The sequence below is a fragment of the Cheilinus undulatus genome, linkage group 11, assembly GCF_018320785.1.
Source record: "Cheilinus undulatus linkage group 11, ASM1832078v1, whole genome shotgun sequence".
In the NCBI taxonomy this organism is placed as follows: Eukaryota; Metazoa; Chordata; class Actinopteri; order Labriformes; family Labridae; genus Cheilinus; species Cheilinus undulatus.
In genome coordinates, this window is record NC_054875.1 from 24081265 (window position 1) to 24108523 (window position 27259).

Consider the following 27259-nt stretch of genomic DNA (forward strand, 5'->3'; position numbering starts at 1 on the left):
TGAAAGTTAACAGTGGGCTACATGCTGTGTTTTTGTTCATTGTGAGGTTAATTCCTCAAATCTATCAGCAACAGTAGCCTACAGGTCATTCAATTATCATAATGGAGAGATTTGTACCAGGAAACAGTAAACTTAACCCACAACTTCTTTCCCTTTTCTAGATTAGATCAGAAGCATTTTTTTTTAAATTTGTGAGTGGGCGTGGCTTCAGCCCATGACATATCCACACCATCCCAGAGCAGATTTTACTGCCTCATTCGTCATGATTTTGAAGCTTAATTTCATTAAGAGATGTTTTTCATGACTGAAATTTGGCCTGGTTGTTCATATCAGTGGCCTGTCATACAACAAACCTATAAAAAACACTTTTTTAAAACTTCACACGAAGAAATTGCAACCCAAATTTGTGAAAAATGTCAACTTAAGAAATTCATTTAAGATGCTACAATTCAGAGCTTTAATGAAAAAAACATTAAAGAGATTTTTAAAGGGAAATTATTGGGGCGCAGGTGGCAGAATGGATAAGGCGCACGCCCCGTGTATGCGGGCGGCCCGGGCCCAAACCCAGCCCGAGGCCCCCCCACCACACGCACCCCCCCGCTCCCCTCCCCACCCCCAACCCCATCCACCGTCCCCCTCCCCATCAAACAAAGGCACAAAATGCCAAAAAATAAACCTTAAAAAATAAATAAATAAAAGAGAAATTATTACAAAAGCCATGATATACATATTAATACGCCAGCTTACCCCCAAATAATAAAAGAGAAACTTTGGCTGTTTTCTAGAAGTCGAGAAATTAGCAGTATTAACCAGCTTCATTATTCCAGGATCACAACATAAGGAAGTAGAAAACACAATTTAATTAAAAATACATTGATGTATGGCAGCTTAAGTATATGTTCCACTTCTTGCAACAATTTTTTTCCACTGAAGACCCACTGGAAAAAAGCAACTCACTACTGGGTCCAGATCCACAAGTGTAGTACTACTCGTGTGAAGGATTGTAAGTTTTCCAACTTTGGCGACCCCTTGTGTTGGCATTAAGACAGTGGTAGAACATGTTATACATTTTCAACCCCTGAAAGCTGTCTGTTTAGGCTCTCGTTCATCCAGGTCATGGTAATTTAAATCTTAGTCAAAGGGGGCAACTGGACTCCTCAGTCAGGTCCAGTTGTCTCCTTTGACCAAGATTTGGATAACCTTTGAGAGCAGCTTCTATTTTGACACAGTTTGACCCTTTTTGTAATTTTAAAAAAGCTCTAAAATTGAATCATAGGTAAAAAAAAAAAAAAAAAAAGCTTTGAAATAAATCAAAGTAATATAGAAAAAAAATCAAGCTAGTTAAACATTTGATCATGTTTTTGAGGAAGGAAGCAGGAGTGAGAGAGAAGTGCATGACGGATGAAAATGCAGATCGACCTTTTATAAAGTTAGCCTGTTTGCTTTAAAGGTTCACACCTTGCTGCCATGTAACACTTTTCAGTCTGAGGTGAGAAAGACAAAAGCACTGCTGCTGTTCAACACAAGTTTACCACTGTTATCAAAACCAGTGGGTGAGATCTGGTGCAACTTTTAACAAAGAACATGAGATGGACATATCTGGGACAATTTCTATGGTCAGACACCTCTGTGTGATCCTGACCTAATCTGAGGCATACAAGATTACTACAGACACTTGACTCACCATGAACTAATCATCTTAGCCAATTTTGGATTATAGTATCCTGCAGTCTTGCTCCATAGGAACATTCATTTGTCCTTTTTCTCCTCAAGCAGCTGATTTCACTCAGCAGCCTGTGAATAACCTGAGCAGAGGGACCAATCAGTGGAAACAGCTGCTGTCTGATTGGACCAAGACACTTGTGAGGAGTTCAAGAGGCAGGCATGAAAGAGAAACTCGAAAAGGTTTACACTCATCTTACTCATACAATGCTTGCACTGATGGCTCAAACTGAATGTGTGAGTGAGATGACGGGTGAGAAAGAGAGAGCAGTGAGTGTGTGCAAAAGAGTGAGAGAGTCAGAGAGATGAGTTCCTCTCCACCCACATCCATCCGTGTCCAATGTGAGGGGGAGGTGAAACAGTTGAGAGCTTACTGTGCTGTTAACTGGCATTATTTAGTTGCTTCACTCAGGAGACGAGACTAGTCAAGACTCCTCATCAGGTAAGACTCTTTTTAAACTTTTACAGACTTTAATCAACACTTGAAATGGGCAGATTGTCCACTTTATACCTTCCTAAAGCACATCTTTATTTCATAAAGTGCTGCTTTGATAGACCATTAAGTTTATTATTTCAGTTATGTTCTTGTTGGCTCCAAACCCCTCAGGTCATAACCGTTTCATAACTCAGGCAGCATCTATGTGTTTGTACTTGTATACCCAGAGTTAAAAAATGCACAATCACTGTAATAGATGCTGAAAAGAGCAGTTACTTTAAGGTTAAGATCAGCTTTAATGAAATATTGCAGCACTGTGTGATGACGGGAGCTGGTGATTCACTTCTGCAAGAATGAAAGGACTCATGGAAAAGGGTGACATAGGCTGGAAAAATGAGAGACACTCTCCTTTTTTCAGGGAGTGTTTGGTTTTCTGTAACCTAGCAGGCTCAATTTAGCAGCAGGTCTTTTGGTAAATGTTACAGAAGAACAAAATGCTGATGAGGGATGTTTGGCTTTTAAAAAAGGGGAAGTTAAAGGGTAAAGAGAGAGAATGTGTGCAGTGGTTGTGTACAAAGGGCTATGATCAAGCAAGAAACAGCTCTTCCCTTTTTTTTTCTGTGCTCTAAATAACGTCCCAATAAGTGAAATTTAGCACACATAGGAGGCTAAGTTGTGAAAATCTGTCAGATGATCCTGGTTTTAAACAATTGTCATGCATTAAGATGCTCTATTCATTCTTTTGCAAGATTTAATCTTCATTCTGCTGAGATCAGGCCAAAATAGTACTCACAACATGAACATAATGCAAGAAAACGAAACCTCTTGAGCCTGGTCACAGTGACATCTTCAGCCTCAGGCAAACATTAGTAAACTTAATTCATGAGTTCACCAACCTGTAGTGTTCAGAGCAAACATCCCTGCAGAGTTGTACGGCTTGTGGTTCACCCTATTTTTAGGGCAGCTGAGATGTTGCTTGAACTATTTTTGCACCTCATGCAGTTCTGCAGCGTGACCGGTGCAGCAGGCAGGCAACACATGCCAACTGGTTTTCTAAGTCGTCTGCCGATCAGCAGAGGGTGACCAGTTTGAAGAGATGTGTTACAGTAAGATGAACATGCTCTTTTTTACACTCTTTTTCTGCCACAAGGATGTTAGCATGACCCTTGGAGGGGTGTGTGTTGCAACACTAAGAGTGTGACAGGGTGTTGAAGCCATGCTTTGGTGCAACAGTGACTCAGAGGCCTTTATTATGGGTAGACTTTGTCCAGTGAAGGAGATCAAAATAGCTTGCATGAACATAAACAACACCGATTCTGCTGGAAATATACAACAGAGCAGAGCTGCTGGTTTTAATTCTTTTTGGTGATTTTTTTTAGTGAGTACTCACTTCCTTTTTCCAGAATTTCACCCAGTTGGAGCAACAATGACTTCCCATGTAAAACTTCGGAAAGAGAGAGTTGGCGTTGTGGATTATGACACACAAATCAAAGGTCAGAGATACATTTTTATTTGCTTTTTTTTTTTTCCAAACCCTCTCTTTTTATCACACCTATTTGAACTCTGATCAGCAGGCAACCTTTTTGTAGGAAACGGCTAGATCTGTTTGTCCCTCACCACAAGACTTTCACAACGACTAATTCTCCTTTATTTTTCTTTTCTTTTCTTTTCAGAGGTGCGTTGCCAGCTTGTGGATCAGTTGAAGGTTTTGGACCTGCAACTGGAACAGAAGAGTCAGCAGCTGCAAGATCTGACAGACTACCTTCGACGACGGAGTGAGATTGAAAGCGAGTATGCACGCTCCCTGGATAAACTTGCTGAAAGATTCACCTCCAGGATCAAGAGGTAGAGACTAAATCCTGCCTTTGACAACACATGTATTGCACTAAACAAGCAAATTATTTAAAGACACTTTAGTGCAGAATTTGTTGTCCCACTTCCTCATTTTCTTCTCATTTGCTCAGGAAGGAGCCCAGCAGTAACTCTGTAGCCCAGGTCTGGATAGCTCTGCTGTCCCAGACCCGCCAAGAGAGTAAGGACCACAATAGACTAAGTGAAAGCTGCAGTAGCCTCCTCATCCAGCCCCTCACACACTGCTTGGAATACACTCAACGTCTTGCAAAAAAGGTATTGATAACATCACTGGCATCAATCAAAGCAAAGTCTTTCATTATGAATGTAGAACAAGTCCACACCTGTAAGTTGCAGTATAAATGACAACCTCTTTGACCTGACTTTCTCTGATGATATTCTTATGAACTCTTGTCACACTCTAAAGGAGTGACATTTTGTGGCTCACTTTGTTCCTTCCGTGTTGTGCCATCTGATTTTGTGGTATTTTGACTTTCCAGAGTAAAGATATCTGCACTCAGCTACAAGACGGCCTGCTCAAGGTTACCACAGAGCTGCAGACTGTAAGTGAGAAACATAGCACCCATAAACATGTTCCATTCGTTAAACTGACACAAACTGCCATCCGTTTCTTTGTCTGTGTGCAGGCATGGCGAACCTACTACCAGTACCACTCAGACTTTGTTCTTGCAGAAGGGAAGCTGAAGGAAGCAGAGAAACAAGAAGAAAAGCAGAAGCAGAGTGCTGCTAAGAAGCTGGAGAGGTTGATAGAAAAAGTAAAAAAAACACTCTGTGTACTATTATGGTGTCTATATTTTTATATTGCAATCTCTAATTCTGATTGTTTCTGTTTTTGTAGAGACAAGGTAAGGTCAAGGAGATCTATCTGAAGTGCAGCAAGGCCCGAAACGAGTACCTCCTTAACTTGGCTGCAGCAAACGCCTCCATGAACAAGTACTACCTCCAAGACATCTCTACTCTCATAGATGTGAGTGCATCAGGTCTGCTGATGTGTCTGCTTTCATCGGTCAAACTTCTGCAAATACCATGTGCCTGTAGAGTTGTCTCATCTGAATGCTGACTGATGCAAAGGGTGGCTTTAATTGCATCAGTAGCTTTTAATTCTTTTCCTTTTGACAGTTACTGTAAGATCTGCATTATAAGATGCACTTTTATATAAGCTGCAGTCCATTTTTGGGCCGGGGGTAAAGATTCAAATTGCCATCCTGCATGATGATTTCTATCGTATTCAGAAAAGTCCTCATTGTGTGGTTTCTGTGCAGCTGTGTGGCTCTTTCAGTACCATTTGTGTTTGCTATCAAGTTTGCACCTCTGCCTGCAATAATACAGTAGTTAAGCTCTCAGCCTGTGGTGATTGTTTGACAATGATGACAGACACACAATCAGCACATTGTACTGCCACTGCTTACTTCTTGTCGGTAATTGAAGTCTTTCACTCAAAGTAGTGCTCCACAAGGTTGATATATTTGTCAGTACACTCATTTTCTTGATATGCAGGATTATGACCTATGCAGGAGAGAGGAGAGTAAAAATGGTGCTAACCCCCCCTAGTCTAGTCTGTGCCACTGTGGATCACAGCACATTTAGGGCAGTAAAGTAGTCACTTTCAATACATAATGAAATGGTATTAATTTTCAATAGCATCAGGTCTTCTGTGAATATATCTTCAACTTTACAGATATTCACTGCTTTATGCCCCTTTTTTTGACACTTTAAACCAATATATGTTGGTTTTTGCCTCTTTTACCGATATTTGCTGCTTTTTGCCCCTATTTACCACTTTTTGACACTTTGATAATTTTGGGTACTTCTTTTTTACCAGTTAATGAATTTTCATTGCTTTTTGCCCTCATTTGACACTTTTTTTGCCCCTTTAACTAATTGCTGCTGCTTTTTGCCCTTATCCTCACTTTTTTTACCTCTTTTAACCCGTTTTTGTCACTTGTCTTTGCCACTTTTACTCCATATTTACTGCTTATTGCCCTCATTTGCTACTTTAAACCCATTTTTGCCATTTCTTTTCATCACCTTTAACCTATCTGTAACGTATTTTTGGAAAAATACTTTTTTTCTGCTATGTGTCATTTTTGGTACATTTTCATCACTTTTTAGTCACTTCTTGTCTCTTTTCACGGTTCAGTTATTTTCCATTAAAGCTGTCTCAGTTTCTTCTACTTTTCTGGTGTCCAGGTGGTTGTGCCTATCGGTGCTCATCTCTGAAGTCTGACCCTACTTTCCTAATCATTTACATCAGTGTGCTGATCCACATTGTTGACATTATCCAAAAAAGTACTTCTGGTTTAAGAAGAAGGGTTTACAATTTGAAAAAAAGCTGTATTGTACTAAAACAGAAAAAAAAAATTCCTTTTTTTTGTTGCTTAGATAAGAGGGGTTATGTTAGTGTTTATGTTAGAAATAAAATATGGTTATCAGAGCTTAACTTTACATTGGACTGTGATTTTCCTGACCTCCATTGGCCCCCAGTTTGGCCGGACCTCAGAAAGCTCTCCCCGTAATACTCCCTTATGGGTGGCCTTGATCACAACTAACATCAACATCCTGGCAAATTAATTACTAATGTTACTGTGACTAGTATTTGATGCATTTCCTGTTGAATGATGTACCTCAGTAATGTGGCAATGTTAGCTAGGATGTTGCCACATTCTAAACTTGTCTCATGGCTAAAAAGTTCAATGTTGGTTTATCTTAAAGTATGATTGTTGCTCATTGCCTCACCATTTTTTCTGTTTATTACCTTCATTTGTTGACTTGAAGGGGAAAAGGGAGTAGAAAGTGGCTAAAATGACATGGACTCTCTGATTCCTGATGCTTATCCTTCAAAAACATCCTTCAAGCTTCCTAAATGGGAATTGGACAAAAGAACACTGGCTAATGGAGGATATAATATGTGCAAGATTTACAATTTAGATTGGCACTTCAAAACATGTTTACAGATGTCACTGGGATCTGAAAGATGCAAATGATGCCAGTTATCTTGTTCTCCTCAGTGTGCAGATGCAGGCTACCACTTGTCTTTGAGCCGGGTGATGCAGTCCTACCTGTCAAGTCGGTGGCGGGCCCAGCAGAATCTTGGCACAGGTTTGCAGCAGCTCCAGGGCACAGTGTCAGGTCTAGACCAGAGCCACGACAGAGACACCCTCCTGCAGGACCACTATAACACCTTCTGTATGCCGCTACGCTTCCCCTATCAGCCCCATGATGGAGACCAGGTCAGAATTTCTGGGTCATATTTGTGAAAGATTATGTGGCTGTTTGACTTTTACTCTAAGCTTCCTTATGTCTCTCAGGTGTCTGAGGTCAGCGCAGAGAGTGAGATGAGATGTGAGCTGGAGACCAGATTCAAGCAGATACAAACAAGACTTAAAGCTGTCACCCAGGAAGCAGAGGAGGTAGAGTACATAACATAACCCTTACCACATTACACCACTATCAGATTTTATGTGGGTCTTATGCACCACCCATGGTTTTAGCCATGTGTAAATTTAACAGTTTCCTTGTTTGTGTTCTTGATTCTACTGTGAAGGGATGGTATCCATACAGAATTTTACAACTGAGATGTCTATACCATCAAAACGACTTCTCATATTTTATATTTATTGAGCGCTGACATTTCCTCAAGTATTTCCAAAAGTTTGTAAAGTGAAGTAAATTTTTATTTTCTATATATATCTGGGTGTGTCTTGTCACAGCAGCTGCTAAAGCAGAATTGCCATGACAACCACAGTATATTTACTGTTGCTGTGAATATGTATGCTCTGTGAAAGACTGCTTTACAAGGATGTGTGAACAGCTACAGGAAGCTTCAGTTATCTTGCTTTGTCTTATTTGTGTTTTGTGCTGCTTACTTGTGATGGACTATTTTCTGCCACTGACTGAGGGTTCAGCCCCCATTGCTTCCCTCCTAATGTTCCTTCTTAACATTTGGCCCAACTAGGCAAAGTAGGGTCATCTTATATTGTTTTGATTGAAAGTTCCCTGGCAGCAAAATTTTTATATATATATTGTACATTTAAGTCTAGTGAAGATCAGCTTGTACGTGTAAGGTAAACGCCACATATCTGCCTTAAGGCGTTACCTTTTTAAAACTTTAAAAATTTGTGTGCAAACTTTAAAAGAATCAAATCTTGCAAATACACCCTCAGGTCACTAGATAGGACAAGTGTACACAAAAATGGACAGTTTGCATTAATTCAAAATTCAGTCAAATGTTAAGTTGATCATATTGCCTCTTTTATGTTTGGTTGAAAATTTGCAAAGTTATGAATCAATATTAAAAAAATAACTGGGTGCCACTCTGAAAGCGGGGGATAACAACATAAAAGAAGCAAAAATTACTCTGAGTTAAAATTATCATGCTAATAATAAAATATAGATAATGTATAGTATTAATATTTTATGAATATTGATATTCAAATAAATGGGTATGAAATTGTACACTGACCCTTCCACCCACACAATTAGTGTGTATGTGTAATACTGTGTTAACTTCTCTTTAAATTTGGAATAAAATTTATTCAACAAAGCAGCAGCAATTATCATCAGTGGCACTTACCAAAGAAATAACTAACAAAACCAAACTACAGCAAAATATACTATCTACGTCCGTTTAAGAGAGAGGGAGACAATGCAGCACAATCACATGTGTCTACATGCGTTCATGTGGCTTTAAAGATGGTGGACCGTGAACAATAGGTGGAGCTGAGTGGCAAGGAAAGAAACTTTAGCTTTTACCTACAAACTCTGTATGGTAACTTCACCACACAGAAACCCAGTGGCCAGACTTTGATTCTACCCCAGTCATACTACTGTTTGTGCAAGTGAAGGCACTGAGGTAGATATAAATGTACACAGCAAAGTTAATTACCAACACATAAGCCAAAGCAAGACAAGAAATGCAGCTTTCAACGAATGCACAATACTTCTACAACTTTTCCTCTTACTTGTAATTAAAGTATGCTGTCCTACTAGATTAAGAAGTGAGCAGAGTTGAGTCCATTAATATTTCTACCAGGGTTGGGTGCTTCTCCAGCAAGTGAAATGTCTTGTGGCAGCAGGAATCATCTTTCTAGCTAGAGCAGGGCTGGTATGATCCTTCTGCCAGCAGAAGAAGAGTTGCATCTCCTTTAGATACTGGTGGGCTTTCTGTATCACTCCTGACTCGGTCCAGTTGAAGGAAGGAAAGAAAACTTTTTGGCACAGCCAGCAACCTGCTGGTTGAGTACAGACTTTTAGATGAAGCTTGGAGCACAAAAGCACACGTTGGAGGGCAGCTGCTATGCAAGGCTGCCACAGGCAATGGGAAGGCATTGGTATGGTGGGTCACAGAGGCTTTTGTTACCCGTGCCACATCATAAGGACCCTTTTGGTTTTCCCTCCATCTCCTCCAATGAGAGACAGAGATGTGTCCTTTTCACAACATTGTGTGAAGTGCTGCAATGGCTCCTGAGATGATGAGTCCTTTGCTTTGTCTATTATGCTGTTATGCTGGTCCCCAACACTGTCACCTCTTCCTAATTACTGTAGAAAATATCTTACTGGGGCAACTGTAGCGTCATGGTTATATCTGCAAGCTGTGGCTCCCTCTGCATAACATTCCCCTTGCAATGTTGTTAGCATATACAGTATAGTCAAAACATTACTTTTCAGTTATTTCCCCTGCCTCTGTTATACAGGCTAATAAGAGCATGACAGTATCCAAGTCTTCCCTGCTGGAGAACATCAGTGATGATGATCTGGAGCCAGGCAACATGTCTTCTCAAGAGGGCAGCACTGAAAACCTGACAGTCAAACCCAGTGTGGCGCGCCGCAGAGCCAACCTACAGGAAATAGAAAACCTTTTCTTCACTGTGAGTCTCATTTTAGGCTGCAAATTAGGAAAGCAATCATATTTAGATAATCAACAAGTGGTGAATGAGTATGTGTGGTTTTAGGATTGAACGGCAGAGTTTGGTTGAAAATGTACATTTATGATAATGATCACAACATCTGATGGTGTCAATGTGATAATAATGGCTTTATATATCATCTGATTTTGTTTACAGAGAGTTAAAGAGTATCTTGTAAGCAGCTCTCTGGAGTCCAAACTGCAGGCGAAACATGATATGCTTAAAGTGGCGGTGGAAAAAGGTATCACTTCTGCATTTCTCACACAATACAGTCAGAGGACACATTGCTGATCAGAAGTTTCATTTAAAAACATTTTGGGTTATTTCCCACAAAGTTGTTTTTTAATCGGGTTCTTTTTCTTCTAGCTGAAGCATCAAATGCACACCAGCCAAGGTACAGGTTTCAATTTTTTTTAAAGCTCAGCCCTTTTCACTTCCTGATTTAAATGTGGAATTTACATAATTCAGAAATGTGTATGCATTCTGCTGTCACAAAGGGCAGTTGACTGTGTCTGACATTATAATATGTGACTCTACAGACTTAATGGACAGTCAGTGCGTGTGAGACGAAATCACTCTGGTACACATTTGCTGCACAACCACAAACTTTTCAATGGAGATATGCTGTCCTTCATAGAGGTGAGCTCACATCATGACATCACTATATTACCACTTTTTCTGCAGAATTTATCGTTCTGGCAAAGTATTTGTCATGACAGAAATATTGAAGTTGTGAAATTCTGAGCAAAATTTGTTTCATTCAGGCATCAGGCCAACAGATTCCAATCATTGTGGAAAGCTGCATTCGCTACATCAACCTCAATGGTGAGTACTGAGGGCAGCAAAACAGCAGGGGGACATTTGCAGGTCTTGTTTGAAAATAAACTATAAATCAAAGTATAACATGATTACAGTTTAAATAAAATCCCCCATCGTGGATTTAAAACTCTCAGCTTTAAAACTCAGACTCTGTCAGTTTCTTGTCCCTTTTTTCTTTTTTTTTTTCTTTTTTTTTTAATAAAAGTCTGTATTTCCACAGCAAAAACATGACATTTGGTAGAACTATAAAGATGTTTTAATGGTATACAAATTTTTGGAGGCTCCATGTGGGCTTTGAAATGAAGTAAAATAAAATGTAAAGATCAGTCAGAATCACTTTGTTGGGGCAACACATATGATATGTGGATATAAATATTTGTCTTTTATTATCAGTTATTAATTTGCATTTATTGTTATCTTTAATTGGTAGAGTGTCTAGTCCTTCCCTCCCTGTGCCTACAAGAAAAGCCTAAGCTAGGGAGAGGAGCAACAAAAATCCAGAGCAGAGCAGCTTTGATAATAACAGAATGGCATTAAGTCGGATGCTGGAAAAAAAGGAGGAGCTTGGGTGAAGGAGGTTTGCAAAAAATTATGGAAGCCCCAAGTGGTCTTAGATAAATTAAATGTATTATTTTATTTAAATAAATTGAATAAAATAAATGTATAGATCAGTCAGAACCACTTTGTCAAAAACACACATAATTTACAGTTATAAATATTTATTTTATCAATAGTTATTAACTTGCTCCCTGTGCCTGCAAGCGAAGCCCAAGGCAGGAAGGAAAGCAGCAAAAACCCAGAGCGGAGCAGGCATCAGTGATGACAGAATGACACTGATTTATTCAGATGCAGAAAAAAGGAGGAGCTGGGGTGGTGGAGGGTTGCAAAAAGCTTCTTGCAGACGGAGCAGCAAGAATGCAAGTCATTTAGCCAACAGCGTGCTTTGAAGCGAATCAGTTGGCCGTCAGCTGAGGGCACGTGTGAGATCAGGTGATCTCAGTTATATGGCAGGACTCGACCCCCTGGCCTGCCTGAAGCATCGGTACATGCTCAATTTCTCCTTTGAAGACAAGGGATTTCTGGTTGATTTCTTGATCTTTGCTTATCTATGTTATTGCTAATGCAGGTTTTTTTTTTTATTATCATGGAAAGATGGAGCAAAAAAACATGCATAGATGTACTGTATGTCCTTTAAGGCAGTGGTTCTCAACTTCCTTCCTTCATAGGAAATTGCAACCCAGATTTCTAAAAATGATCCTACTCAAATTGATTTATGAAATTTTTTTTGCAATTTGAACCTTTTTATGTCTCTGGACACAGAGCCAGGATAAAGAAAACATGCTAAGATACAGAAGTCCTGGAAAGAAATGCATGCACACATTTTCTTTAACTTTATTTTCTATTATAAAATGGACATTTTGGTTGTTTTCTAGTGATCTTGAGAAATTAACACAAAAATAAGTATTATTATCTGCACACACATTAATCAAAATCTTGAGAAGATGACCAAAATATACTCATTATCACAAAAAATGTATCTAAAAAATGTTTTTGGATTTATGTCCATGTAAGTCTTTGATTCATCATAGACTTTGCCATGTTTTCTTCCATGCACACTAAAAACTTTTCCATGACCTACTTTTGGGTTCTGACCCATTAGTTTAGAACCACTGCTGTAAAAGTTACAAAACAGTGGGCTTTAAATTTTCTGTATTTTCTTACAGTATAAAAGTTCTGTTTGTTAAATATTCTGTCAATCAGGTCTCCATCATGAGGGCATATTCAGAGTTCCAGGGTCTCAGATGGAGGTCAACAACCTGAGGGATGCATTTGAGCGAGGTAGGCTTGCATCTTTTGTGTGTAAAGCTTCAAGTCTGTTCATATTGGAGCATTAATAATGTGAGGAAGTGTGCTGTGGGCTTCTCCTGCAGGAGAGAACCCCCTGGCTGAGCAGAGATATGATCTGGACTCTGTTGCTGGGGTGCTGAAGCTCTACTTCAGAGGTCTGGAGAATCCCCTTTTCCCCATCAACAGCACCAGCCAGCTCCTGGAGCACGCACGTAAGTGTGTTTTGTTGGTGCTGACATGTTGGATGAGTGTGGCTGAGAGCATATAGCGACAGCTCATCTCTGCTTTCATTACTCATTTTAGAAATAAAGAACGACGCAGAGAGAGCAGCTCAGCTTAAAATACTCATCTCTTCATACCCGGAGCCTGTCATTATTGTTATGAGATACCTCTTTGCATTCCTTCATCAGTAAGTACATTAACTCATCACCTGTCTATAGAAATAGACATGCTAAACAAGCATTCACACCAAATTTTCTTTTTGGATGTGAGGAGCTCAACATTAGCATGACAAAATATACCAGGACCCAATGTTTAAGTCAGAGATGACAAACTGGCCCCAACTGTTTAAACAAGCAAATCGTGCAGACATTCATGTCTAACAGTGACTGATGGGAAACAGGAACTTTGGTGTTTAACATCATTCAATAATCATCTTTTGTTTAAACTATGTCACAAATCTCCCCTTCTTGGGGGGGTGGGTGGGGGGTGGGGGGCTTGTTACATAGTTTGGTGAAAATGGTTTCTTTTGTTTAGGATAGATTTCTTATACAATACAATAGGATTACTTTACTACAAAAAGACTTGCAAAATTTCACAGATGAAGATTGACTCAAAACATGAAAAAATAGGCAAGGGAATAAAGGGATGCCAAACTAGTTCAGGCAGACAACCTGAGCTGTGCTGATTGTACACCCAACATGTTTCATTGTCCACTCACTTGATGAACGGCCTCTAAGTCGGCAGTGTCATTGCCAGCTGTGCCCTGCATCAGAACGATGCTTTTGCTGTAATCCCGGCCCCCCTCCCCTCAACCAATATCTGCTTGTAGGCTTGGATGGGGGTTTTAAGATACAATCTCAACACTCCTTAAAGTCTGCATGAAAATAGATCCATGAGGAGTGATGAAGCTTAAACACCAAACACAAACTATTTTGTTCTGCTTTAAATGTTTAAACAGCTAGGATGTTATTTCTCTTATGCACATACAGTTGAAACCAGAAGTTTACATACACTATATAAAAAGGCACAAACTTTTTTTTTCTCACCGTCTAACATGAAATCAGATTAAACTTTTCCTGTTTTTGGTCAATTAGGATTACCAAAATTATTTCTATTTGCTAAATGCCAGAATAATGAGAGAGGGATTTTTTAAGACAATTTTTATTACTTTCTTCAAAGTCAGAAGTTTACATACACTAAGATTACTATGCCTTTAAACAATTTGGGAAAGCCCAGATGATGATGTCATGTCTTTGGAAGCCTCTGATAGGTTTATTGACAACATTTGAGTTAATTAGAGGCACACCTGTGGATGTATTTTAAGGCACACCTGAAACACACTGCTTCTTTGTGTCACATCATGGGAAAATCAAAAGAAATCAGCCAAGATATCAGGAAGAGAATTGTGGACTTGCACAAGTCTGGTTCATCCTTGGGTGCAATTTCCAGGTGCCTGAAGGTGCCACGTTCATCTGTTCAAACAATTATACACAAGTATAAACACCATGGGAATGTCCAGCCATCATACCGCTCAGGAAGGAGACGGGTTCTGTGTCCCAGAGATGAACGTGCTTTGGTCCGAAAAGTGCATCTCAACCCAAGAACAAAAGCAAAAGACCTTGTGAAGATGCTGGCTGAAGCTGGTGAGAGTGTGTCATTATCAACAGTCAAACGAGTCCTGTACGACATGGGCTGAAAGGCCACTCTCCCAGGAAGTAAGCCATTACTCCAAAAGAAACATAAAAAGCCAGATTACAGTTTGCAAATGCACACAGGGACAAAGACCTTAATTTTTGGAGACATGTTCTGTGGTCTGACGAAACTAAAATTGAACTTTTTGGCCATAATGACCATCGTTACATTTGAAGAAAAAAGGGGGAAGCTTGCAAGCCTGAGAACACCATCCCAACTCTGAAACATGGGGGTGGCAGCATCATGTTGTGGGGTTGTTTTGCTGCTGGAGGGACTGGTGCACTTCACAAAATAGATGGCATCATGAGGAAAGAACATTATGTGGAAATACTGAAGCAACATCTCAAGACATCAGCCAGGAAGTTAAAGCTTGGGTGCAAATGGGTTTTCCAAATGGACAATGACCCTAAGCCTGCTGCCAAACTGGTTACAAAGTGGCTTAAGGATAACAAAGTCAATGTTTGGAGTGGCCATCACAAAGCCCTGATCTCAATCCCATTGAAAATTTATGGGCAGAGCTGAAAAGGCATGTGCGAGCAAGGCGGCCTACAAACTTGGCTCAGTTACACCAGTTCTGCCTGGAGGAAGGGGCCAAAATTCCTGCAAACTATTGTGAGAAGCTTGTGGAAGCATATCCAAAATGTTTGACCCAAGTCATACAGTTTAAAGGCAATGCTACCAAATACTAATGAAATGTGTGTAAACTTCTGACTCTCAAGAAAATAATAAAAAATTGTCTAAAAAATGATCTCTCTCATTATTCTGGCATTTAGCGAATAGAAATAATTTTGGTAATCCTAATTGACCAAAAACAGGAAAAGTTTAATCTGATTTCATGTTAGACAGTGAGAAAAAAAAAGTTTATGTGCCTTTTTATATAGTGTATGTAAACTTCTGGTTTCAACTGTATATAATGCAGAAAAAGAAAACCAAATGAATCCAGTTTGAGTTATTTTATTGTTGTAGCGAAAGCAGAAATTTTAGTAGAAGTAAGTTGAGAGCCGTAAATCACTAAGCTCTGATTGTTCTCCATGCCTCCAGTGTGTCTCAGTACAGCGACGAGAACATGATGCAGCCTTACAACCTGGCTGTGTGTTTTGGCCCCAGCCTGGTTAGAGGAGAACAAGACGATGATGTGGTGACCCTTCAGCCTCTGATAAACGCTCTGGTGAAAAACATCATCCTCCAGCATGAGAGCATCTTCCCCAGTCAGGCTGAAGTACCAGGACCAGTGTATGAGAAGTGCATGACACTGCAACAGGATGACAGGTGAGGGGAGATTACTTCACACCTTCCACACATACAGTAAACAGAGCATGGGTATAATGTGAAGAGGACTGATTATCTGATGGTCTTTTTCTTCAGTGAGCCAATCATTGAGGAAGGAGACGCAGAGGCCGAGTACATCCAGAACAAAGATGGTAAGAAGATGTGTTTTTTTTTTTTTTACCTTTATCTCTCTAACAGGGGCGTGACCAGGGGATGGCATGGGTATTTATGATTGGTTGTTGGAGACAGGCTTCAAGGTAGAATCAGCTATTTGGGCTTTTTAGTTTAGTTTAGTTTTGTTTAGTTTAGTTTATTACGGTCACTTTAAACATGAAGACTGAATTACACACATAAAATGAAAATTTACAAGTGAACAAACGGGTTAATGCTATTTCTGCATTAACACCAAACAATCAACAACAAAAAAAACTGACAGCAACAGGACACCAGCAGCTTTCCCTACTTTTCAAAGTAGTGCGTTTTCTTTTGTTTGTACTTTTTACTTTGCTTAGGCCTGGAGTGGCTAATCTGGAGAACCAGGAGAGTTACCGTTGGGATGGAGTGGTTTGAGGGTCAATGTACAGATAGTTGATAGATCATACAGGCTGCACTCTTGAGGCATGGGTATAAGCATTAATTGTTTGAATAGCATTCCCCCTCAAAACTACCCTCAAGTTTTTGATGTGCACACAATGTTCATTGTCTTGGACATCCTCTCTGCCTTCACAATATCTTTTGTATTATTCAAACACCTGTGCTCATGACATGCAGTGTTCCCCATACACCTCACTCCACTGCTATTTTGTTTAATTTCACCAAAAATTTTAAGTTAATGTGTTGCTCAACCCTTAAGCTAATCATTTTTGACACCTTAGCAAAAAAATGTGAACTTCAATCACTAGCAATCACAAAAGTCTGATCATCCTAAATCATGATTATGATAGTTGACATTATGAGACAATTTGAGAACTTAATTTTGTCTCAGTAGCAGTAACAGGACCCAGCTGCATGCCTAGTGCAGTTGTTGGTGTCAGAAACACACAAGTTAGAGATGAGCTGTTGTCCTTGTATGGGAACAATGGCACATGATCAAATTAGTGTGCTAAAACTGACATTTTATGTTTTTTTAATTCTCAGAATGGTATTATAATTTTAAAACACACATTTTTAAATCTCTAGTAAAATGTGAATTAAAATGTGCTGGTCTGAGCTGTGAAACATGTTGTGAAATATGCCAACATATGTAACTCTACAAGTTAGACAATGTGCAGCCATTTGCAAGCAGTTATTTTTAAATACAATAAAATGTGACTTAACATTTTCTTTTTAAGTGATTAAAGAATTGCACCAATAAAGTATATATGTTTTTTTTTTTACTTAATATTGGTAATGGTAAATGGAGATGGAAAAGAATGAATAAAATTCATTGGTGCATGGGCACAAAAATGCCACACCTTTATCAGTCAGTGCCCCAGTTGGGCCATACCAGTCAAAATCTGGCCATGCCCCTGCTGTAAGGTTTTGGTTTTGTTCCTGAACATTGTAAAAATATCTCAATGTGATGTGTATAGAGTCAGAAACGGGTCACTCAGCTGAAAGCTCATCTGCAGCACCAAAACAGAAAAAAGTGCAGCGTCCCAGATCCAACAGCAGTGGCGCTATCGACCAAACCAGGTTGACAGCTGGACCAGTAGGTGGCAGTGTCGCTCAAGGTGGAAAGCTAATGTTGCAAATTCCAGTGGGGAAACCCCGGCGTTTCCACTCTCCTGGACATGTGCGCAGAGAGTAAGTATCACTGATTGTCAGAGCTTTGCCCTGCACCTTTAAGTCTGAGAAACACATTAATGTTGATCTTTTATTATACAGATGTCAGGGGGTCTCATCGGCTGAGGATATTCCTGTTAAAGTAGACAAGGTCTGTCTGTTTCTCATTTATTTCTCAGATAGATTGTTAAATCAGCCTTTTTTATAAAGGGTTTATGAGTTGCAGTTAAGAGCTGATATATGGGTGTTTGTTTTCAGAGTCATAGGACGATTTAGTCAGTAAGCTAATTCTAGTAGCATTTTACAACCATCAATCAAGTTTGTGGCTGTGAATGTTTTGCAACAGGCAAATTTTGTCCAGATGTTCTACAGCACACCAGAGGATAAGTAGTTTCCTTTTTTGGTCCAATTGGTACATTTCCAATTAGTCTTTTTTTAGTCCAAAGATAAAGCCAACCAAAGATCTTTCAAAACGCTAAAGACCATATGTTTTTTTTTTATTGAGCACTAGTGAATTATTGATCACACCTTGAGGATTTAGCTTCATCTTAATGCAAGGTTTTTCAAATGGCTGAACCAAATCAACAATAATTTATGACAAACATATACGGATATTCTTGAGCATACCAAAACACAGAACAAAGAAGGCTTTTTCTTCTTTTTTTCTTGCTCCTCACCATTGTTTATTTCAAATCACAGGAGGTCTGTCGCCAGATGGACTCGGTCTTCAAGGAGCTCCTCTCACGGCAAGTCACACAGGATCCTTCTTTCTCCTCGCCCACTGCCCAAGCTGCACAAAAGAAGGGAGGGCGTGATGGGCGCAAGGGGAAATGAGCAGCGCTCTTCAAAGCAGCAGATCCACTGAACCAAGGGCCCTGACATCACTGAAAGACACGAAAAAGAGAAAGGGATGGGCTCTGACTGCAGATTTCAGCACACCTTTTTCTGAAAGTGAGATCACTGAACCTGTTTTAGCTCTCTGTGGTCTTTGTGATTTGTTTGGGCTGTCCTCTTACTTAGATCTTGGTATTCATGTTTTGCACATGAGATCCCTGCTGTGGTTGCAGACCTGCAGTATAATATTAAAACTACTTGAAAAACATAGTTATGTATGCCTACAGCTGAAAATATTTACATAGTTTTTGACTTAGTCTATGTAGATACTCAGCTGTTTTCATTTCAGAAATATTCTGTTTTTAATCAGTGCGCACACATTTACATACAAGCACATGTTTATTATCCAGTGTCTGTTTATCAAATGAGATGGAGTCCCATGGTTTATCAAAAAACTGTGAATACTATTGCTGTAAAGAATTTGTACATATTGCTTATTTGTAAGTTGGATCAGTCTGAATTTGTCTGTATATCAGGACCTAATGCCAAATAAATATTTTGTGTATTCTGATCTTCATTTGCGGCAGGAGCCACTATTTTTCATGAGAAAATTCCTGCATTAACGACAAATGCGACGAAAAATTTCTCATGGTTTAGTGGGTTATGTTTTTGCATTAGCAGCAGTTATTCTTCCTGGGGTCTGCTCAATTCTTATGTGACAATACAAAACATAAAAAAGATAAACGTACAGTGCCTATGAAAAATATTCACCCCCCTGGATTTTGTTACCCTTCTATTAACTGTACAAATCAATCATAATCAATGTAAACTATCTTTTTTTGACAAAAATTACAACCAAAAAAAAAAACTGTACACAGATTTCTACAAAGTAATGTCAATTAAATAATTGAGTTAAAATAAGTGCATAAATATTCACCCTGCTTTAAAGAGACTGACCTAATTCAACAGAGGTCCAGCCACTTGGTGCTAGTAGTCTCACATTCAGTGAAATGGGGATCACCTGAGTACAGTGAATGTGTTTCAAGTGATTGTAGTATAAAGACACCTGTGTCTGGAAGGTCCAGTCAATGGTTAATCAGTATTCATGGCTACCATTACACCATGAAGACAAAAAGAACAATCCAAGCAAATCAGAGAAAAGGTTAATGAAAAGTGTAAGTCAGGGGATGATACAAAAAAAATCCAAAGCACTCCCATTCCCCTGGAGTTCAGGTAAATCCATCATCAAGATATTAAAGGAATATGGCACATGTGTAAATCTGCATGGATCAGGCTGTCCTCCCAAACTGAGTGACCATGCAAGAAGCTGACTGGTGGGAGAGGCCAACAAAATGCTCATGACTACTCTGAAGGAGTTACAAGCTTCAGCAGCTGAGATGGGAGAGACACTGCATACAACCGTTGCCTGTGTTCTTCACCAGTCAAAGCTTCATGGGAGGGTGGCAAAGAGAACGCCACTGTTGAAGAAAACTCATTAAGTCTGCCAAATGGCATGTGAGGCTCCAAGGTCAAGTGGAAGAAAGTTCTTTGGTCTTATGAGACGAAAATGGTACTTTTTGGCCATCAGACCAGACGCTTCATTTGGCAGACACCAAAACTGCACGTAAACACAAACACACCATCCCCACTATGAAGCATGGTGGTGGCAGCATCATGATGTGAGGATGCTTCTTGGCAGTCTGCCCTGGAAGGCACGTAAAAGTAGAGGGTAAAATGAATACGACAAAATAGGGAAATCCTGGAGAACAATCTTATTCAGTCTGCAAAAGAATTACAGATTGGGAGACGGTTTATTTTCCAGCAAGACAATGACCCAAAGCACACAGTGAAAGGTACATAGAAATGGTTTAAAGATTAGGAAAATCTTTTGGAGTGGCTAAGTCAAAGCCAAGACCTCAATCCAATACAAATTGTTTGGCTGGATTAGAAAAGTGCTGTTCATGCCTGATCCCTGTGCAACCTGATAGAGCTTGAGCAGTTTTGCAAAGAAGAATGGAGTAAAATTGCAGTGTCCAGATGTAAAAGCCTGACTGAGATCTATCCACAGACTCAGAGCTGTGATGGCAGCCAAAGGTGCACCTACTAAATGATAACTTGAAGGGGGTTAATATTTATATATTCACTCATTTTCCATTATATATTTTTATTTAATTGACAATACTTTGTTGACATCTGTTTTCACTATGACATAAAGGAAGGGTTTTTTTTTTATTTTATTTTATTTTTCAAAAATCTTAATTTTATTAACAGTTATTGATTTATTAAATCAGTTAAAGGGTCAATCATCCAACAGGGTGAGTACTTTTTATAGGCACTCCGTCAAATAAACATGAATCAAACCATTATATGACTGGATTGGGCTAAAATAAATGATGTCAGCCATATTATTTTGATATTAATATAGATATCAAAATTTGGGGGATATGTTCCTTAATTTTCCTAAGATCAAGAAAAGACAGAACTGCATTCACCACCAGCATTTACATAACATACATTTTATTTGTTTATTCAATACAATTTAGGTTCTGTAAAATGTATGCAACTGGTGAATATTGAAGGATATTGCCCAATTTTTTTTATCATCTGCAGTCTTTTTAAAAATCATTTATCAATGACAATGTGACATGACAACAATTCACTGATGTCTTTTCTGTTTAAAAAAATATACTTTAGGTTTTACAATGGCTATTTCCATTTTAAATTGTATTTGTGATTTTTTTTTTTTTTTTTTTTACCCCCTGACTATTTTATCCTTTTGTTTTGGCTGATATTTGGAAAATAATTTTCACTCTTGTTTGGGTTTCTGGCTCTGATAAGAGCAGTTGAAAGAGACGGCTCTGGTTCAGATGACGTGTCGACCATGGTGTCGACATGGTAACCCCCCAGCATGCTTTGCGGCGTAACAGTACACGTCATTGTTGCGCAGGCGCAGACGGGCTGCTACGGTGAGCTGAGGTGGACTTCTTCCTTTCTATCAGTGAGGAAAGAGCAGTGCAGTTCAGTAACTGAAACTCAGGAAGAACAGTAAACCTTTCTGACGACTATTCAGACCTCACAATGATTCGGATAGCAGCTTTTCTCTCTCTGCTGTTGGTCGCCTGCTCGGGTAAGTCAGGGGGGACAGAAGGAAGGTATTCAGCTGGGTTAATTAGCCTGTAATGCTAACCATCATTAGCCGGTAGCATCAAATCACAGCCACTTATAATCTGGGTTAGTTTGAGTTTAAGTGGTGTTTGTTGATTTCTAGCTGTAAATGATGGTGTATTGGTTTCAGGCATTTTAGTTGACATTTATTCCATTCTATGTGGTGACAGGAGAGAGCTGCACAGACCCAGCCATCACTCCGTCGGCCTACACCACGTCAGACGCCGTCATCTCTTCAGAGTCTGTCTTCATCGTTGAGCTCAGCCTGGCATGTGCCAACGGTGCACAGGTAATAGACCATCCCCAATATTTAAAACTGGCAGCATGATCACATATTGATGTTGGTCGGAGATTTACTCGCATTTGAATGTATCTGTTCTCCTCAGAGTGTGACACTGTATGCTGATGTCAATGGAAGACAATTCCCTGTGACCAGAGGTCAGGACGTCGGCAAGTACCAGGTATGGGGCTCATCAGATACTTACATGCGTACCTCTCTTTGTATGCTTGTGGTGTGTTTTGTAATGAAAAGTTCATGACAAGAACAAAGCAAGAGTTGGTTTTAGTTTGATTATTACCTAGCCTATGTCTATATGTCAGTTCTTTCTCATAGAGCACCACCCTGATTATTTTAAAGTATGCCGTTGACCTAGACTTGTGCTTCTCTCTTGGCGTCTTCCTTCTTGTGTGATTGTTCAATTGGGGCTTAAACACACTACTACATAGACCTGACATACACATCAGGGGTAACTCTAGTCAGTCAGAAATTGCCATTTTCATGTGTATACTCCTGTGGGGTACCTACCAATTCTTCCTTTCAATCACAAGAGTACCATAATCAATTCCATATCAGTCAGTGGCTTCACCACAAAGAGGGTAAAGGCTTTTGATTCCACTTTGGTAACTTAAACTTATGACTTCTCCCCTCAGGTGTCCTGGAGTCTTCCTCACAAACAGGCCAGCTCTGGTACATATCAGGTCAAATTCTTCGATGAAGAGTCCTACAGTGCCCTGCGTAAGGTTAGTGTTTGAGTCATATTGCGCTCTTTAATTGAGCTCTATTTGTTTTGGTGTATGCTGTGTATTTGTTATGAAATTTGAATTGGATCTGATGTAAATCTTCTTGGCTCCAGGCGCAGAGAAACAATGAAGATGTGAATGCCATTGAGCCTCTCTTCTCTGTCAACATCGACCACCGGGTGAGTTTCTTTAGACTTTCTGAGCCTCAAAGAGGGTGCCTAAACCTTTGCAAAACTGGTTGAACATTTTGTTCATTCATCAGTTCTTTTAAAATGACCCACAATCATAAGGCTAAAGTGTCTGGGACGGAGGATTTTGCAAGAATTAGTGTCCCATCAGCTTTCTAAAGCTTTAACTCCTTTTTTTGGATCCTAGAGCCCTGTTTCTAGGTTCAGTCTTTTTTCTTTCTTAAACAAATACCTATTTGAATATATATATATATATATATATATAGAGAGAGAGAGAGAGACCTGTTCATATCCCAAAAGTTCCAAAGAGTAATACTTCTGAGGGACCAGCCAGAAAACAATGGTAAATTTATTTTACTAATGATACTTTTAAGACAAAAACAACTAAAGTGAGTCAATGTTCATTGCAAGTAGTGCCCTCTGTCTACTAACACATAGCACATGCCAACTTAAAAATGCCTTAATATTTCATTGCCATGCTTACAGCATGAGTTTGCTGCTCCTTAAGGCCAAAAATGTCAGTTATGACCCAAAACTCATGAACTATTCCACTCAGAGACTAAACATATTAGACATATGATGCATTCTACACAGTCTTTCATTAGATACGATCTATCTATAACAATTATTTTTCCCTTTTTCAAGTGTCAGCATAGATGAGTAATGTTCAATTCCATTTTATTTGTAAACCCGTATTTATTTGTGAGTTATTGCTACTTTGTGTCGTTCAAAGGACGACAAATGAAGCTCGATCAAATCTAATGACACCAAATTGGCAGTGCACTTGATTTATTGAGAAAGGATAATTTTGCTGTGTACCATTAAAATTCCAATATTCATGAAAATTTATTTTTGGATTCCCAAAGAGACGCTCAGTAGGTCAGTAGCTAGGGTGATAGAGGTGCTGGTATGTTGGTTTTATTTTGGTTTCTTCCCATGACAGGCTTGCTTTGAGAACATATTTTGATATTTTTCATCAGTTGATGTCACAAAAGGGGAATCAGTCAAACAAGAGTCTTGTCACTGGCGTGCTTGACATTAGACTGTGTGTTGTAGTTTGGTTCTCAGCTATTTTTTACCCTTCATGTTGGATCACAGATACTTTTTTCATTTTTCAGCATATTTCTAAAAAGTGGAACTTCGATATATAGTTGGCCACTGTTTGTTCACTTCTCTTCTGCTGCTAAGCTTTTTGTTCTCTCTCTTCAGGGTGCATGGAGCGGCCCCTGGGTGTCCACTGAGGTGGTGGCAGCCCTAATTGGTATCCTGGTCTACTACATGGCTTTCAGCGCTAAAAGTACCATCCAAGCATAAGCTGACTCACCATCACTCTGAAACCACTGGATCATTAGAGACTGAATTCTGGTGGCACTGAACCAATGATCCACAATAATCCAGTGAAGTGGCAAACCAGCAGGATTCTGCCCCCTGGGCCCCCTGCTTTGAGATGAGAAGCAGGAGCTGCAGTCTTTGTATTTTGTTTTTATTCAGACTGTGTCTGTTTGTTATCACATTTTTCCTTCTACAGATGAATTTCTACATTGGTTTGTCTCCTCGATGTGGATAGAATTTTGTAATTTTTAGATAAAGTAAAAAAATAAACCTGGATCGCATTAAACACATAGAGAGAGATGGTGTTCAGCCCTGGTTTAAGTTGGTTGCTCCATCCAGATCAGACATGGTCCGTGTGTGTGGACACGCTGATCAGAGTGGAACTTTGCTGAACACAAACAGAGCGAGGTCATGACCTCAGTGTAAATGAAATGTTGATAATGTGACCGCTCTGGCTGGCCTGAACAGGCCCAGTGTATTTGTCTCTTCCACTAAATTGAATAAATGGCTTGTTTTTCCTCCAGTGCTGTGTTTTGCTTCATGTGAGACCCCCTCCTCCTTACATTCCTCTTTCTCTGAGAGGGACCACAAGTTTCATGGTTTCTTGTTTCGTAGCAACACATAAATTATGTAGTTTTTGTCAATTATTTAACAATTCTTACTATCACTGAGATCAAGTTCAAAGAAGTTTTGCAGACTAAATTAGCAGTGAAGGAAGACTGCTCTACAAGTGTTTAGAAAATAACTACTTTTCTACACGGAGATTCAAGCCTACTGTTCTCATGGAAAATGCCTTCTTCTATTTAATATTACTCTCATGAGAATAATTGCCCTCATTTTAAATGTCTTACTCTAAGTACTTACTTAATAAGATTTGTGTTGACCAAGAACCCCATTATTACTGAACATGATGAGAGTTGATGTTGTGGCCGAGCTCTCAGTGGACATTGTGGCTATTTTCGTGCGCAGAGAAGAGTCATCGGTGTCCCTGAAGCATTCCCTGATTTTCAAGGAGAAAAGCCTTTGCAGCAGAGCACCAGCAGCTGATGTCCTGTCCTGTTTCCTCTTAATTTACATCAGTGAGCTTGTTAAAGGTGTACAATCAGCCAGTGGAGCTATGTGTGTTATCTCTCTTTGCTGCGCTGCAGTGTCACCAGCTGAACACACTGTGGCAGCTGTGAGCTGCCTCTCTGTGCTGTGGTTGGCTGATGAGTGAGGCCAGCTATTACCTCATGTGATTTTTTATCTGGTTCAGTATCAGCTGCTAATATAATGCAGTAAATTACATAATGCAGTTTTGTGCTGCTGATCTGATTTACAACCATCTCACTCAATTTGTCACATTAGGTACTTACTTCACTCTCATGCTTAGGTTGTAAGAAAGATTTGAACTGTGTGTGTTTATTTCAGTAGTCAGTGTTTGTGCTGCACAGAGGGAGAGCTGCTTTTTTAGCCTCTACAGATCAGCACGGCTGCGGCTTCGCCCCAACTCCCACGGGACTAATGTAAACTTTGTATACAAGTAACATGATCCTGCACTCACAAAAACCCTGCACAGCATTCAGAGTGCACCAGAAGTTTCTCATATGTCTGCTTTTCTTGCAGCGTTGTCAGCACAAACACACACTCCCATGGTGTGTCAGCTTTTGTCTTCAGTCACCTTGGCGAGGAGACAATAGAGACATTACAGTGTTGTTAATTCAGAGCAGACACGAGCTGGATTGGATCCAGACCTCGGCCATGCCTGCAGAGTCACCTATTAAGGCTGTGGGAAGTGGGTGGGGGGCTAGATGGAGGGATATAAATGGAATGGACAAACAAACAGAGAAAGAAGGCCAAGACTCTTCCTCTTCTTTGTTGTGTGATGTTTAAAGTGCAGACCCTCACAATGGGGCCGATTATTGCAGATGTAGGATTAACTGTATTAAATTGCTTGTTAATAATAATAATAATAATAATACATTTTATTCATAAAGTGCTTTTCAAAAACTCAGAGACACTGTATAATGATAATGAAATACAATGTTGTTGTTTAAGAATGCTGGATTTCACAGGATGTCTCAATTTGTTATTCAGTCCTGATTTGTTTTTGCAGATTTAATTCTGCCTCAAACGCTTATTCACAAAGTCATGCAAACAAATAAATCTTATAGATTTGTTTTATGAGATTACACAACACATGGTTTTAACTTTTTTGAGAGATGAGCATGTGCTTATAATTATAAGTGTATCATTATTACATAAGATAGTATTTTTACTTTGTGTGTATGAGAGACTGTGTGCTGCCAGGCAGAGTAAAGCTGCTTTGACAGGGGTGTATAAAACAGCAGCTCAGGGTTCAGACTGCGATAGGCTTAGTGAGATCCAGCAATGTGGAAACTGGCGTCGCTCAAACTACTCTCACATGAAGTCACACTTCACTGTCTGTGCAGTAAGTTTGCATTGCTCGCTGTTGTTTCAAACTCTTCTTCTAAAGAGGAAAACAAACTGAGGACTTAACTCAATCATCAGAAAACAGACTGTATCTTTTCACGTTTCCTACCTCTTGAATAACAGTTATTGTTGGGGTTATTTGGTGGATGTGTGAGTACAGTCAGGTATGATACATGAGTAGAAACAGTTTGCTGAAAGAATGGAGTCAGAGTCAGTTCAAAGCTTTTGTCATTTCCTCTGTGTCATCTACCTCTTCCTCTCCTGTTTGGGCATCCTCTAATTCACCAAACAGTCAAAAACAAGCCATATAAGGGGAAATTTCTTTCTTTTTAACCATCATATCTTCCCATTTCACATTGAAAAATCAACCAAAGACTTTTTACCGCTCATTCTTTAGTGTGGGGCCATGAGAAAGCGCGGGTTAAACAGGAGCAGACATATCACAACAAACCATTTCTTTGCACATAAACCCCCTGAAAGCATGTTGAATAAGCTGCCATGAAATGGATTTTTATCACACACTGTTCACATGCCTTTTTCTTTTACAACGCAGGGGGAAATTGCTGGCTCTTGTTGAGGTGTGAGGACGACCATGCTTTTAGTAATGAAAACAAGGTGGGTGAGAGCGATAAAAGCTCACCTTGATGCCTCTGGCTCTTGGACGAATAAATCAGTAAATACTTCAGCTTGTCTTAAAGCATGAGGGAAGGCCAGCAATGAAAATAAAAATGTGGCTA

The 27259-nt window shown here is 39.5% G+C and overlaps 2 protein-coding genes across 3 annotated transcripts; both read left to right on the forward strand.

Moving 5' to 3' along the window:
* Positions 1-1846: 1846 nt before the first annotated feature.
* On the forward strand, positions 1847-18961 carry LOC121517762 (rho GTPase-activating protein 4-like). 2 transcript variants are annotated; one of them, XM_041799773.1, is made up of 22 exons: positions 1847-2164; positions 3562-3651; positions 3832-4003; positions 4123-4285; positions 4510-4572; positions 4657-4785; positions 4869-4997; positions 7039-7260; positions 7339-7440; positions 9724-9897; positions 10093-10177; positions 10303-10330; positions 10476-10575; positions 10701-10761; positions 12517-12594; positions 12687-12815; positions 12907-13012; positions 15559-15786; positions 15883-15938; positions 17358-17571; positions 17653-17701; positions 18250-18961. In XM_041799773.1, the coding sequence occupies exons 2-22, from the start codon at positions 3585-3587 to the stop codon at positions 18382-18384; spliced, it is 2490 nt and encodes an 829-aa protein (XP_041655707.1). In that variant the 5' UTR covers positions 1847-2164; positions 3562-3584; the 3' UTR covers positions 18385-18961. The 2 variants fall into 2 exon arrangements, with proteins under 2 accessions (XP_041655707.1, XP_041655708.1); XM_041799774.1 differs by having other exon boundaries at positions 17397-17571.
* Positions 18962-21342: 2381 nt separating this feature from the next.
* Positions 21343-24612, forward strand: ssr4 (signal sequence receptor, delta). The gene is made up of 6 exons (XM_041799455.1): positions 21343-21511; positions 21720-21838; positions 21936-22010; positions 22480-22569; positions 22683-22748; positions 23967-24612. Exons 1-6 carry the CDS (start codon positions 21463-21465, stop codon positions 24069-24071), a joined length of 504 nt encoding a protein of 167 aa, XP_041655389.1. The 5' UTR covers positions 21343-21462; the 3' UTR covers positions 24072-24612.
* The last annotated feature ends 2647 nt before the right edge of the window (positions 24613-27259 follow it).

Bases quoted from the DNA above. Each gene is read 5' to 3' on its own strand.
- ssr4 (XM_041799455.1), top strand. From the start codon at position 21,463: ATGATTCGGATAGCAGCTTTTCTCTCTCTGCTGTTGGTCGCCTGCTCG. The intron at 22,570-22,682 runs GTTAGTGTTTGA...TCTTGGCTCCAG, and splicing joins CCTACAGTGCCCTGCGTAAG to GCGCAGAGAAACAATGAAGA. The intron at 22,749-23,966 runs GTGAGTTTCTTT...CTCTCTCTTCAG, and splicing joins CTGTCAACATCGACCACCGG to GGTGCATGGAGCGGCCCCTG.
- LOC121517762 (XM_041799773.1), top strand. From the start codon at position 3,585: ATGACTTCCCATGTAAAACTTCGGAAAGAGAGAGTTGGCGTTGTGGAT. The intron at 4,004-4,122 runs GTAGAGACTAAA...TCATTTGCTCAG, and splicing joins TTCACCTCCAGGATCAAGAG to GAAGGAGCCCAGCAGTAACT. The intron at 10,576-10,700 runs GTGAGCTCACAT...TGTTTCATTCAG, and splicing joins ATATGCTGTCCTTCATAGAG to GCATCAGGCCAACAGATTCC.